The sequence below is a fragment of the Sander lucioperca genome, chromosome 14 (assembly GCF_008315115.2).
Source record: "Sander lucioperca isolate FBNREF2018 chromosome 14, SLUC_FBN_1.2, whole genome shotgun sequence".
Taxonomy (NCBI): Eukaryota; Metazoa; Chordata; class Actinopteri; order Perciformes; family Percidae; genus Sander; species Sander lucioperca.
Window position 1 is genome coordinate 31,307,610 of NC_050186.1, and position 15,557 is coordinate 31,323,166.

At 41.4% G+C, this 15,557-nt stretch overlaps 1 protein-coding gene across 4 annotated transcripts in view; it reads right to left on the bottom strand.

Annotated features, from left to right (window-relative positions):
• Positions 1-15,557, bottom strand: part of LOC116045129 (leucine-rich repeat transmembrane neuronal protein 4) — a 115,949-nt gene that overhangs the window by 68,448 nt on the left and 31,944 nt on the right. Inside the window, exon 3 of one of the 4 annotated variants that reach the window (XM_035991568.1) lies at positions 14,594-14,986. The exons of the other annotated variants lie outside the window; for them this stretch is intronic. Within the exon in view, the coding sequence (XP_035847461.1) occupies positions 14,888-14,986 (99 nt within the window). The 3' untranslated portion in view covers positions 14,594-14,887. Of the gene's footprint in view, positions 1-14,593; positions 14,987-15,557 lie in introns of those variants that run through there. 4 annotated transcript variants of the gene reach the window in all.

Genomic DNA, 15,557 nt, shown 5'->3' on the forward strand with positions numbered 1-15,557 from the left:
TGCATAGTGTACATACTTGAATGCAAAGATTCAGATTAGGTTTTTCAGGTTGAATATGTTGAAGCACATGCACAATACATGAATAGCTTGGGATTTATGCTTTTAAAAAAAAAGAAGAAAAATAAAGACAATACAATACAATACAACAAGTTGAGTTGAAAGTAGAGCCAAGAAAGCAACAAACAAGCATGCAACTTTGCTGGCAGATTTTAAAACGTGTGTAACTGGGTTCCTATCCATGAAATTGCCAGAAAAGGTTTCAAATTAAACCGGTCAAAAGCTGGAAAACAGGAACACAACAAAATATGGGATAGTAGTGTCCCTGCTCTTGCACTTGTAGCATTTCCATTTCCGCGGTCCTAACGGTACCAGACATAGTACAATGTACCCTATTAATAATGCATGGCTTCACCCAGTATGTTGCACTGGCAGGCAGAGGATTGGTGTTCACAGTGTCCCAATTTCTTCATTGAGGCCACATGACCCAGGTGTATACTAGAGATGTTCCGATACCAATACCAGTATCGGTATCAGCTCCGATACTGCCTAAAACGCTGGTATCGGTATCGGGAAGTACTGGAGTTCATGCACCGATCCGATACCACATAATAAAGCCCTAAAGAAAATCTACATTAAAGTAGTTTATTTATGTTCTTTTTCCGTTATAACTGACTGTCAAACTGGATAATAAAAGAAAGTCTATGGCGTTCATTGTTTGGGTTTGTTCATGTTTCACAAAGAGTTTAACCTGAGCCAGACCGACAACAAAGTCATACAGGGATAGTAGTATACAGTTGTTAAAACATAATAAAATATATGACACACTGGTATCGGATCGGTACTCGGTATCGGCCGATACGCAAGTTCAGGTATCAGAATCGGTATCGGGAAGCAAAAAATGGTCGGACCATCTCTAGTGTATACCAAGTGTCAGTGGTAGACTAACATTTCAGTCATTTTTGGTAGAGAAATACTTTTAAACACAAATCCTCCTTTAAGTTAGTGTGTAAATTAAATAAAGCATTAGTATGCCAATTCTCCTTTTGATCCAACTAAAAATCTGTTTCCCTCTCCTCCCTAATAAAATCAAAATTTCCCAGCCATACTTCCATTAGGCAATTTTCTGAAAAAATATGCAGGGATTTGTTCAGCTTAGCCATGATGGAACGTGGCAGGAAATCTAAACAAACTTAGAGAGAAAGATGGGAGGCAGAAGGAGAGGAGCAGAAGGGAGGGATGGGGGATGAATTGCGGACGATAGAGGAAGCAGCAAACCCCTACCATACTCCTTGAGGCGTTTGAGCACCCACTCCCCAGGAGAGGGGCTTAGCACCTCCCGTACAGTTACGCACAATACACCTGGGGAATGAGAGCTCCACAGAGAGTGAGTGAGCTGAATGGCACATTGAGACTCTCCCTGCACAGCAGATGATACAAGGGAGGAGGGACGGATGCAAGGTGAAGGACGCTTGAGAAGCAGGGCCAATAAAAATATGCAAAATTCAAACACTGCAAGGAAGGGAAATTGAAAGGGAAGATGTTGCTTGTGCTGAAAGTCCCAAAAAAATAGATTTGATATATTTCAATGCAGCATTCATTTAAACAACTGCATTACTCTTGAGGTTGTATAAATCAATGTTACCAATGGAAATTGCATTTTCAAATTGAGTCAAGAATGCCATAACTGCGTGAGTTACATAATAATGTGTGTGTGTGGAGGATTACTTGGTACCCTGTAGAAGTGCATATCCCATTCAAAACACATTTTGATTGAGAAGCTATGTGACAAACTCCATTTGTAATTGGTTAGAAGCCATAAAGGGTTACGTTTAAAAACCACTGTCTAGACTGTTCAGGTTTGTAAATGATCTCAGCAATGTGGAATCTCCCTACAGTGACCGTGTTGTTAGAATTTTCTCCGGCAGGTGAAGAGGGGAGACGCTCCGTACACAAGCACAATTTACCAGGGGGCTCGTTAGATGCACATCAAGTTTGAGCCTGTCATAACTGAGCATTGTACACCTCTGTGGCGCTAGGGGCCTGGGGCCTACGCCGTTCACCTCACACCTCGCTAATGGCCATCTGTGGTCATTATAGCCCACAAATGAGTCACACCCACGTTCCTGAATGCAGCCTCTGCTTCTCCAGGGATGCCGCTGTTGGTTTCTCTACAAGACTACCGCCGCCGCTGCCGTTGTTGTTGCTTACTGTGGCTGTTATTGATGTTTGTTCTCTCAATCTACCTCCTCAAACACACCACACTGACCCACCAGTACGTCTGCAGTCATTCTGGGCGTTGTTTATCTGCCAGCAAGATGGGTGAGATACACACACACACACACACACACACACACACGCCAAATATGGACTCTCTAATGGAGGATCCACGCTGTTTCTCCTCACAGAGTATATCCTTTTCATTCTGGTTCAATCCCCCGCTCTTACTCCACATCTCTTCTATTCAGCTCCCTCAATCTCTCTCTGTCTCTCTGCCCTCTCACTAGTATATCAGCCGGTGTCTGGGCCCAGCTGTGGATTAGATCACTGTGGGTAAACCCATAGTGGTGTTTCATCAGGCCAGAGAATGGTGGGCCGCTTCATCAAAAAACTCATTCCTCATGTGAGAACTAATGCACTGTAGGTGAAGTCCCGGCTGTGCCAGGGCCAGGATATGCGGATTCAGCTACTGCTGCCCCCAGATAAAAAACCAGCAGCAAAATAAAAAGCACAACCCATAAAGGGATGTGGGGGGGAAAATTTATCGGCCTGCAGCGCGGGCCAATGGCGTCTTTATCTGTGTGCAGGGGCGGACAGCTACATTTCCACAATGTGTGTCTACATGCCCTGCTGTGTGAGCATGCATTTATATGAGTGTTTTTCACTATGTGTTGTGTGCATGGATGATAGTGTCCAATCATGTCCCAACATCTGTACGTGTACATGCATTTTCAACTTTGGGGTTTTATTGGCTGTGGGGCACTGATTCATGAGGTTGCGAAATGGTGTCATGTTTTGTTTCATCCTAGCCACTAGTGGGCAGTTCCCAGCAGGCTTTCCACAAACTATAGAATCCAGTTGCTTCCCTGTGGCTTCAGGAATTACACCCATCAGGGCAAAGAATGAAAAGGAATACCAATGAGTGAAGAGAGTGAGGATGACAAAGCTGCCATAAGTCTCAATCGTATATGTGAGTGGACCAAGCCCTCGTCATGAGCGAGGAGCCAATTCCAAAGGATGAAACCACTCACGGCCAATAGAATAAAACAGCTATTCCATACAAATACAATTATGCACTATTCAGCTGTGGGAGGTGGGCAAGGCAAACGACCCCTGCTAAGAGAAAAGAGGATGTCAAATAAAATTTGACAGACAGGACTATTTTTTAACCAATTTACTCAGTGCAGATTTTTTCATTCTAGCTCCAAAATTGACAATTGTGACAAGTGGCCAATTTTTGGCAGTTGAAGATACGTAGTGACGTTGCATGACTGCGAGGATATATTATGTCACTCATTTCGGTTCAGAGGGGAAGTATCTTCTGTTTCAGGCGGGGGGATGATGAGGCAGAAATCATACAGAGCGTCTGGCTCTGCCAACTTTAGGCGCCAAGGCCTTTTGGGAGACTCAGCTGAAGTCCTCTTAGACAGGCCATTATCTAGACCAGTTTTCCTAACCTTTGGGGCAGCGCATTGATAGCTCCATCCCAAGGGGAGATAAGATGATAGACAAAAACGGAGACATAGACAACTCCAAGAGAAATGAGAAATCTGCATCTTGGCAGAGGCTGTATGGAGAAAAAGTCCTGTGTTTTCATTGATAAACGGCTGCGGAGAGAGTGAGTGGGCATTGTGCCTCACTCTATCATCCAAACAACAGTATCTCTCAGGGAGTCCTTCCGCTTCCAAACCACCCCTGCTGGCTTTGGCTTTGGACAGATCTGCCAAGCCTTCTCGCCCTTAGCCGCCAAACACAGAATTATCCATTGCTTGCTTGCTCATTTCCTTCCCCACTTCCCCTTTCCTATCTCTCTCCTTCAGTGGAACGAAGCCACTGACAGGCAGATGGGCAGATGGGGATCGACCGTGTTCCCCAGGCCGAAAACTAATTGGGAGAGACTGGAAAAGGATTCGGCGCTGCTGAATAGTCCTGACATGATGGGGAAATCAATGCACACTTCCAGTGTATTTGCATCATGCTGAAGTGAGAGACCACAGCCTAATGTTGTCTCCGCTGGGAGTCATTAAGAGTTTTGTTTCAACTGTGACCCCTCAATCTGACAACCCAAGCTCGAGACTGATTGAATCGGGCACGCCTGGTCGTGCAGGAGTCCCGGAGGTGAAATACCCACAGTGGACTTACTTTTTGTTAGACATCTCTTCATAACAACCATCAGTAAATGACCATGACCAGAACTAATTTTGACTAACTGCACATGAAGCATGAATCAGACCCATGTCCTGTCCAGATATCTGTAGGAAAAAGCTAACCTGCTGCTAGTCCTTCAAGCCTCTTTTCCTGAGTTACCTTCTGATCGGTTAATTTGTTCTAGTTCAAGTATTGTTGATGTGGAGTTGATAAAGTGTGGTGAACAGTAAAAGCTGCTTAAAACATATCCGCCATATTGTTCTTACAGTAAATTGTGATTCAATCAAATAAATTTGTCACATGAAATCGTTCAAGGTACAATTTCAGTGAAATGTTATCCCATCACCTCCTTCAACTTGTGCATGATTTATAATGATGCAGAATGTGGCCGTTAGATTGGCACACAGACAAAGAGTCACCCGGTCGAATGGCATCGGCACTCTAGGATCCAGCCAAGTCTCGGGAAAAGGACACTACAGCTCCCGACATCCCGCTGGAAACCAACGTAGACACAAAGGATACCCAGCTGAACGCTCCTACTCTTGAGCACTGGCTAGAAGGATACCCAGCAGAGAAGTCGCAGTCAGCGTTCAATTACTTCACACTTTCCCCAGTGCAGCCACTATATATAAAACCCAGAATTTGTTTGTTTCATACCATTTTACTAGCAATGTCATTGCTGAAATAGGAAAATGTGGGAAATATGGATTCCATAATGGTAAAGATATTTTAATTTGATCTATATCTCGTATTTCAAGACAGACAGCATCAATGCACTCAAATAATATTGTTACATTGTTTTAGTTAAAAATCAGTGCATGCAATAATGGTATTAAAAGAAACGGATCAGCATGGGCATTCAAATTCCATATAATCAAGGAAGGGAAATAATAGAAATCCATGCATGTATTGATTCAAAGAGAAACTGATCAACAAAGTGGCAACAGCAAAAAAAAGAACGAAACATAACTGATTGATTCTGGGAGTGAGTAATGCTTTGGCCTTATTTCAGCCTCGACTTGATTGCTATAGAGAAACTCTACGCTATAGAGAAACTCTACGATCTAGAGTTTCTTGGCAAAGAATACCAGCCATTAATTGAAAACAGTTTCAACAGCAAAAGTCTTGCAATGTCAAGCAAACAAGCTCCTCTTTGTGTGTTTCTATAGACCAGCATGTCTCTCGATAAGAATAAATCAACTTTTAGAGACATTTAAAAGAAGCCTGAGATTTGCATAATTAGATGATTGTACTTTGTCAGAATGTTAATGAAGCTCTGTGGTCAAGATTTGGATCACAGATGATTAAAAATGTGTGGCTTGGATGGGAATCAATATATGGAATCTTTTTGCTGAGCTTCACTTCTCCATTTGTTCCAACTGTCTTGTTTTCAACGACTGCACTCTGAAACTGAAACGTCTCAGAGGATGTAGAACCATGAGCTGTCAGTCATCACTGGATTCATACCATTCAATTCATTATTTGATTGCCTCACTGACATTTAGAAATGCTATTTACTATTGAAAATATATATATATATATATATATATATATATATATATATATATATATATATATATATATATATATATATATATATATATATATATATATGTGATATGACATAAATGATTCTGAAACCAAAAAAGCAATATAGTGATACAGCACATAATAATCTGCTTCACTGAAGGTGAAATGGACCTTGATTATAACTGTTGCCCAAAGTAAATACATCTTAAAAACAGTGCATGCTGCTGTAGGTCTGTCAGTACCTCAGGGAGTGACTCAATGCCACGAGTTGTTGGAGAGTGAGAAACTGTGCTACAGGGGAAAAAAGCAGCTCCCAAATTGAGAGACGGTGGAACACAACACATAACGTACTGCCTTAAAATCAGTAAGGCCGGCCACACGCTGGCTGCGTCGCGTGAGCGTGTCAGCTGCGTAGCGTGTCCGTTTTTATTTCGGCTCCCATGTTAACAGGTTAGACCTTGCACACTGCCTGTGTGACACGCAAAAAACCGCATGCATGCTAGAAATAAAACCGACGCCTATTTTTCACGCGACACGCAAGCATGTTGGAAGCATTTCCAGGCAAAATAGAATAGGAATTTTGACACAAATACATATTAATAAATGACATGTTGATGTTTGAAAGTCTCTAGGTTTTGACATAAATGCAGATATAAATGTAATTTAAAAAAAAAATATTAATAAATTATCGATTTTCAAATATTGCACCTGTTAATACAGAACAAAATATTCTGTAGCCTATTTTGCTGTCAATACTGCCAACGTTGTCTTTGCTGTAATCAAATCAGTATATATTTATGTTTAACATGAAGTATACTACTGCTTCAGTGCAGTTTATCAATGAGAAACATACATGTGTACAGACAAGGCTAACAGCAGCAGCGCTGCGTCAGACACGTTTCTGGTGTGTAAAGACATAGATAACTCCACACAGCCGCCACGCAGCTGACACGCAGCTGACACGCAACATAAACGCCACGCTCACACCTCGCAGCCAGTGTGTGGCCGGCCTAAGCCTAACAGGGGACTGTCAGCCAGATTGGCCTCATCATTTTCCAACTGTATGACAATGGAAAAGTGGCCACTGACTTTCTACATCAGTTCTGATTGTTCGCAAGCCACCGACGCCTCAACAATACAAACCACAAAACACTTTGTGAAGTTGTTTTATGGGAGATCTTATCTGAATCAGTGCCATCACTTACAGTTTCCCCTTTAATAGAAACAACTCGCACACATGCTGACTCCAATTGTTGTCCACATCGTCTTACCTTGATTAGTATGTAGGCTGGCATGCAGGTAGTGATTGATTTTATCTGCTGAGGTTTTGAGATATTTGCTGCTCAGTCTTTTTTAATACCACTGTAAAATCACATTTGAACAATTCAACAATATGTCTTTCCATTAACAGGTAGATGTGGATAATGTAGACCCCGCTCCAACTACTTTCTACTGAATAAATAGTCCCTATGACAACCATTGATGGCGTTCTTTATGGATAATCCATACATTAGACACTAATTCTGATGTTTTTAACATTAGTTTATTTTCTTTAGCTTCTTTAGTTTTTATCCCCCTGAGGACAAAAGATGCACCGACGAGTCCATTGGTCTGAAACAAGTTTGGGCGTCACTATGCAGAAAGCTGAGTTTGTTCTGAACATTTTCATATGAAACACACGGGGATTAGGTTATATGCAAATACCCTTAAAAGGAGAATTTAAGAAGAAATCTAAAAATGCCCTAAGACCTCTTGGTGATGTGTATGAGCAGACCCTTACTCACTGAAATGATAACTGAGCAGAGGTTTAGGATGTTCCCTGTTTTTTCTGCAACACTTATTAAAGCACTCGGATAACCAGAATCACTGCTGTGTGTCAGTATGCAGCACCGCCTTATCGTGGATCACAGCGCTGATACATTTCATCCTGGGGATTTCACTGATAGCACAGGAAACGTCCTAACCCCGGTGGGTTGTCGTTATCTTTATAGACAGCCGTGGGGATCTTAACCTTTGCACTCTTTCTTCTGGTGGACAAAGCGGAATCTCCATTGCCTCTTTTTCCAGCTCTTAACAAAACTTGGAGAGTCTTCAGAATCTGTGAATTGCAACTTGATTGTTTTGACTCAGGCCAAGATGTTAAACACAGATGTAAGAGATTAGCCGTGCCACAGCACAACAGACTGTAAATTTACTGGCACTGCCGGGGTTTGATCTTGAACAAGCAGAGTGACGATCAAAAGGCACAGCTTGATATGAGCAGAATTAAGCAGCAGCACGGAGAAAAAGATCTGTAGAGCAACATGACAATGAAAAGAGAAGGAGATGCAACACTAGTTCTCACAGCATGGACAGAACAAGTGTTCATTTACAGTATGATCACTGTAGGGGAAGCACGTCCCTGCTTAAAGACCTTGCATGCAACAGCTCAACACAAATCAGAAAGGTGGCTGCGGCGGGGGGGGGGGATTCCCAGTTGTCATGGAAACATCATCTGTCCTGGTGACATTGCCCTCATTGTGACAGGCGCTTCCTTTACAACGACAGGTGAAATGAAAAACAGCCAATTCTCAATCTCTACCAGTCAGCCATTATATATGAACCCTGCTCTTCCCTTCTCTATCTCTCATCCATTTCCCCATCTCTTTATTTGCTGCTCCCATCTTAGGAAGCCAAAACTCTATGTCTATCTCCTGTTCTCTCAAAGAAACCCCAACACAAACTCTGAGAAGTTGTTTATAGTGCACATACAGCCTCCTCCTGGGGTTCTGGTGTCCCAGAAAGCCTTGCAAATACAGTGGGAAATTAGCTTTCTGATATCCTCCCCCCCCATCTTTTTTTTACTAAAAGAATGCATGCAAATGTGTGAACGTCGCTGATCATTTCCTATAAAGTTATGCACTTGACGCTTGCATATGGATCTATTTTCTTTTCCCATCTCTGTAGGGAAAAGTTTAAGGAGAAATAACTCAGGTTGACAGGTGAAGCCTCTCGTTGATTTGTTTTTTTTAAATATACTGTATATATTGAATACGCTCTGCCTGTTTGTCCTACAATATATGTGCATGTGTGCTACATAATGCCTTGTATGCGCGTGTGACTGCATGTTTATATAAAAGGAGATAACTACCTTATAGGTCACTGAATAAAGAAAAATGTATATGGAAGGAATTTGAATTTAGAAAATCAATGTAACAGCTCACAAATGCAAATCATCTCACATCCACATATTTTGAATAGGATTTGAGGAATTCTAACTCCATAAAAAGCACAGAGGATGGATTGGCAAGCAGGAACACAGATTCCTCTCAAGCGAGAGCGATGCGGATGTAAATTCTTGACTAGACTGTTCCGAGACGTTCAGGTGCCCGGACCAACCGTACGTCAACATTTATTGTTTTCTCCTCTGCTGAAAATATCGGGTAGAATCAATAACCTTAATTGGCAGCAGAGGTCTTGGAGGTTTTTCTTTCCTTTTCCCTGTGGAGTATTTTCATACATCTTATACCGTGTCAGTCATGTTCATGTTCACGCAGTATCTCTCTGAAACAAGTCTTACTCCTACAAAATTGAGGGTTTTATTATTCTCTTATTAGGTAACTCAGATTCCACACAGAACTCAGTATTTTGACTTCTTGCTCTTTTATCGATGTGATGGCAAGCTCTAAAATTAGCATCATTAGCATTGATATAGGTGTAGGAGTGTGGTAAGGTAATTAGTGCTGTGAAGAACTAAATTGATGTTTGAACTATTGTATTAATAGTCCCACTTTTAGAAAAAAAAGTGAACTAATTTGACCCTGCACAAGTGTGTGATGGCTTGCTCAAGATCTTGATGGGAAGCAGGGTCCAGGATGGAGTAAAAGGCATTATACAGATCAACCTTAAGTGGATCAGTTCATTCAGGAAAGCCCACTGGTATTCACGGCAAGGGAAGTGTTTGCTGCTCAAGTCTCTCCTTGTGGGTATTAAACCAAACCCCGTACAGAAAGTAGGCCATGCAAATGATGCCAAGGAGGCCCTGGGAAAGAGAAAGCTATAGAAATAAAAAAAAGGCACATAGAGAACCAAAAAACCCACAGAGAAGAAATGGGCCACACTTAACGGGCAAAAAAAAAAAAAAAAAACATGCTGTGCATCAAAATATATTCTAATATTCTCAAAGAGGAGACGCAAAGCCGGTGAATCACAGCATTACATATATACAAGAAATGTGGGAGAAAGAAACTAAACTGGAGCAGACCGAACAGATTTATGCCCAGTGCTCAGGGACTTGTTGTGATGGTTAAGTCTGCAGACTGCAGTGTAGGGGTGAGTCATGATATACACTAGCTAGAGTGCAGAACCTTGAAAGCTCCCAGATCTCAGACCCACACAGCCTTGGAGTAACCTGGGATTACAGGCAGGGGTAAGGAGTTAAAGACAAACTCACTGAGCTGTTACACAAAATATTGAGAAAGCTAAAAGCAAGCTCTGGCTCGTGTTTTGGCCACACACCTTTTTAGAGGGATGACTTCATGTATGGGTTTCCCAGAGCTGAACTATATCATATGCTCTAACTTACTACATTAGCTACAGTACACTGCTGAAAATGTTCACGTTTCAAGCATAAAGCTTTAGGTTTCCACCTGACACGTGCACTAGCAAGTTGCACTTTAAGCTCTTTTTTTCATGATTCGATGAAGTTCATGGCTCTCTGCTGGACGGTGCTCGCAGCGGAGAGCTATGTGAAACATGCCACTATATCGATGAGGACTGGCGGTTTAAATTGGTCGTCCTACACGCAGAGGATGACAGGCAGATAAACAGCTGACAACCTCGCAGGTGGATGCGGTGGAGACGGACTTGGACATGTGCTTCGCAGAGAGATGGGACTTGTGTCGGTCGCAGAAATGGTTCCAGAAAAGCGGTTGCATGTGTTCACGACAATGCACGCAGCATTTTTGCTGCAGGACCGGTACAAGTCTGCAGCTGTCTGCAGACACAGAGCGTGGAAAGTATGTCCGAGGGTCCTGGATGGATAAACTGGGGCTGCCTGCTTATCGGTTAGTGGTTAATGGTTAATGATCGGCTAACGAGGGTCAGCTATCAATCAGAAAAAAAACTCAAAATAATCTGAAAGACTTTTATCTCACCTGAAACCAAGTTTACTACGAAATGTCACCAGAGCCTCATCTAATATGGCAAAGGCCATTACGATTAAGGTTTGACATTTGAAACATTACAGGAGAGCATGAAGAAAAATTATTTTTAGTTTTCTGGAGTGTAACAGACAACTTCAACACAACCCTCTTCTGGTCTCTTAATCAGACTGTGTCCTACACCCATGGAAATAAGGGGTTAGTATATTATATGTATATATTTATTTATTTAGAGGGTGGCGATGAAAGAGAAAGACAGACAAAAAAAAAAAGAATACAAACTGGCAGCTGTTGTGGAAATGCAGCAGATGACCTTGATACACAAAAAGCCCTTCTTTACAGAAAAAAAAGGGGGAATAGTGAAAAATGATCCCTTAACATATTCATCAAATTATGGTCCAATGGTAGTATGGCAGATCTGTGTCAGGTAATTATCACCTTCTATTCTATCATATTTTTCATCCACTTTTTTTATACGTGATAGAGTGAAGATGGAGTAGGCGCGGACTCTTAAGATGCATGTGCATTATCAAACTTAACTTGATTAACATTTGGTAATTTATCTTATAATGACACATCTAATGATGTTGTAATTTCAAACATAAAACAGTCTTGGTAAGATGAGCGTTCAGCTAGTGGTTAATGTGGTTGCCTCTGCATTGCTTGAATGAATAGTTTGACATTTTGGGAAATAAGGTTATTCACTCTTTTTTTGCTAGATGGGAAGATTAATACCACTCAAGCTTGTGCTTGAAATATGTATGTGTAGCCAGCAGCTGTTAGCGTAGCTTAGTATAAAGACTGGAAATGGGGGAAACAAGTACAATAGCCTGGCTCTGTCTTTTTAATTTATTTTTTAATTTCAAAAATATTGTCACCTTATGAATTTGTGCTAGCAAATAGCGTTTATTTGAAATCATGTTTCTATGCACCTGATGAATGCAAGTACATATTTACTCTTCTTTTAGCTCTGGTTTGTTCTCGATTCATTTGTGAGAAAAATATCAGGCTATTTAGCCCCCACATGTTCAACTTTATTCGCCATGTAGTTGATAACTTTTGTCTGGCTTGCATTTTACGCTGGGTAGGTAGTGTACACTAGGTTCATCATAGCTGCAGATATGGTGGTAATTTAATGGTAATATAAAAAAATAGGGCTGTCAAACGATTAAAATATTTAATCGCGATTAATCGCACTGGTGTCATAGTTAACTGGCAATTAATCGCACATTTTTATCTATTCTAAATGTCCCTTGATTTCTTTTTGTCCCATTATTTTTTTCTCATTTTAATGCTCTTATCAACATGGAAAAGTGGATCGGCTTGCTTTGTGCAAATGTTTTTTTTATTGATAACATTGGCATACTGTAGTGTTCAATTTCACACTAACATTCTCACTTGGAGCAAATAATCTCTCACACAATGTAACGGCTTTGACAAGAGGGCGGAGAATCTCATCAGCTGTGTGCTTGGCCATCAAGTGGTATTTCAGACTGGACGTGCTGCAATGATAGCTCAGTTCACAACGACAAAACACACAGATCACTTTGGTCTTGTCAATGGAACCATTTGGCAACTTTTTAAAAGTAAACTTTCCATTCAGAATCTTATTGTCATCCATTTCGGCGTCTCGCGCTCGCCATCCACTCAAAACGTAACGTTAGCCTATTACTCTTTGTGTGCGGCGTGCCTGTTTTGTTTCCGGTCTAGCTAGATCCGGTGTGGTGTTGTAGTTTTTCTAACGTTACTAGTTGTTGCAACAGCATGTGAAAAAAACTACAAAGTTTGCTAGGCCAAAAAGAACGTTAATCTCACGATAACAAAATTGACGCCGTTAAAATGGGTTTGCGTTAACGCCGTTAATAACGCGTTTAACTGACAGCACTAATAATAAATCATCAAAAAAGACTAATTCGGGCTTGAGAATGTGGGAACTTAAAATAACCAGCCTTTCAACTGCAAATAAAAGTTTTAAGGCAGCAACAGTAGTTACTAACATATTAGGTAAATTTTGCTTAGCGACAATACTAATCTCTTCCCTTGAAGTGGAGTGTATTACCTTTCCCCCAAGAAAGACAAGCGAACCCTGATGAGTTAATCATGCATCTCATTATGAAGCCAGCATGGTGCATGAGAATGTCAACAGTTTGTCTTGATCAGTATTCACAGTGTAGTCATTTTAAATGGTCATGGCCACAAGTGGAATAACTGCCTCATTATTTTGGGCACAGAGTGAGTGGGCTGGACCACGACGGCACCACGCAGCATCATTAAAGTCACCATCTTTGAGCACCGCAGCCATGGCCCTGGTACTGCCGTGGCTTGTTGTCCCACCATGCTGGGGGGATGCATCCAGTGTTTTCCTGTGCCAGTGTTTGCAGATTACTGGCGTGATCTGCACGGAAGACGTGCAGTGCTGGAGGAATCGCGCCATCCAGACGCAACGTGACCACCTACATTGCAAGTATATCTCTAAAGACAATGTGGTGCAGGCAATCTCTGCCGCCTACAGCTGGGCTTTTGTCTGGTCCTCTAGTGGCAACACAGGCAACGGCACAGACAACCGTAGCTTTGCCTAAACTGCCCTCTGCAGCAGCATGTGCTTGTTTATCACCTCGGAACATATTGTCACCATTCGGTCAAGCCCTGAAAGATGGCAAAACAAGACGGAGCAGGAGAGAACGAGACGGAAAAATATAGATAGAGGAAAAGAAGAGAGAGCATACAGGAAGAGCAGAGGAGGGAAAGGGAGCATCATAAGATTGGTGAGTGCATCATGGATGGGAGGGAGACTAATTAAGGAAGGCTGGATTAATTAGCCTTCCAGTCTGCCTGCCTCTCATACTCCCACTGAGCTTCATGCCAGTACAGGCCCCAAACCAACTCCCAAAAGCCAGCTCATCTATTGTTCCACGGATATTTTATTCATTCATTGGAATGTCTGTTTTCCCTATCAATGCAAGCCACCGTGAGGTTTAAAGCTACGCTGTAAATTCTGTAAATTACAGTAAACACCTTGAAAAAGACAGACATAACCTCATTCTTTTGCCTGTGCGCATGGAATTTACTGCAAGCCACATTTGGTTAATGATGATTTGCAATAGGGTGAAATGTTGTGTCGTTGAGGGGCATGGTCTTTACTTTGTGATGCAGTGCTCATGATGCTACCTACTCCGGTTGAACTGTGCGCTGCAAACATTACAAAATACTTGTTTTCATGATAAATAATTGAAGAATTTTCAAGAAATAAAAGAAGAACAAATGAAGCAGGTTACTGCATTCAAATTGAGAAAAATTTAACTTGAGTTTGGAAAATACTTCCAACAAGTTAATTTAGATTAGAAACAGGTAAAAAAATAATCTCACTTTTTGAAAGAAAAGAAAACCTAAATGAGTCAATTATAGACAAAAATAAATTTTAGGTTTTTGTAGTGTAAGCTAGTGATCCTAACACGGTCTTCTCAAGTTACATCATCATCTTTGTTTGTCTTCCAACAAGTCCTCCAAACCACTCAACGATTTAGGTTGTTTATTCCTACATTCTAATACAACCCATAGAAGTACAGAAATATGACCCACAGGAGCGTTTTCTGTCCTCATATCTAAACCAGAGAATGTAACGATCCCGGTTTAAACACGTTAACTTTGTAAAATGGTCGCAGTTTGGTTACGTTAAGGCACAAAAACTACTTGGTTAGGTGTAGGCAACAACATTAGTTAGATTTACAAAGTTAGATTAGTTAGGGTTAAGGTTGGGTTAGAGTTTGCAGTTACGGGTTGGAATTCAGTGGCACTGGCCCATTGGTCTGAGAGTGAGAGTAGGTGGAGGTATGATGGGGTCCAAAGGGCTTCTATTGAGCAGTGGGTAGATGGAGTGGTGGTTGTGTAGAGGCAACTCTGTCGCCACATACCCGGCCGGAGACAGGGGTACGATCCCCAGGCAAGTAGATCTGTTAGGACCAAAGAGCAGAGGAGAGAGAAGAGGGTCTGGAGTTTGGAATAGGTACATTTTGGGAGGGAATGGGAGGGGAGCCAAGGTGTTTGTTTTAGGTTAACCGGACTGGTATTATGAACTAGAAGGAGTAAACATAATTATAAAGAAAAGACAACGATATCAAGAGTAAACATAATAATAAAAGAAAAGACAACGATAGTAAGAAATAATAAGGCTAAGATTCTAAAAGAGGGGGGGATATATGGTAATTGCTGGAATAATGCATAATTTGGAGATGTAAGCATAAGTGCAAGGTGAAGGACATACAAATAACCATAAGGGATAAGGAGGCCCAAACCCTAATTAGCTAATGGTATAGAAGAAGCTTAAAGGGGCTAGATTAATGTACAAAATAAAAATGCAAACATAAGTGCAATGTAAAACATGCAAGCAACCAAAAGGATGAAGCCAATACCGTAGAGAAAGTACAGGTTTTTATGTCCATTAAGAACATACAAACACATCTGAGTTAAAAGCATGCAAAATATCCAAAGGGATGAACTAGTAGACTAGAAAGGAATTTAGCA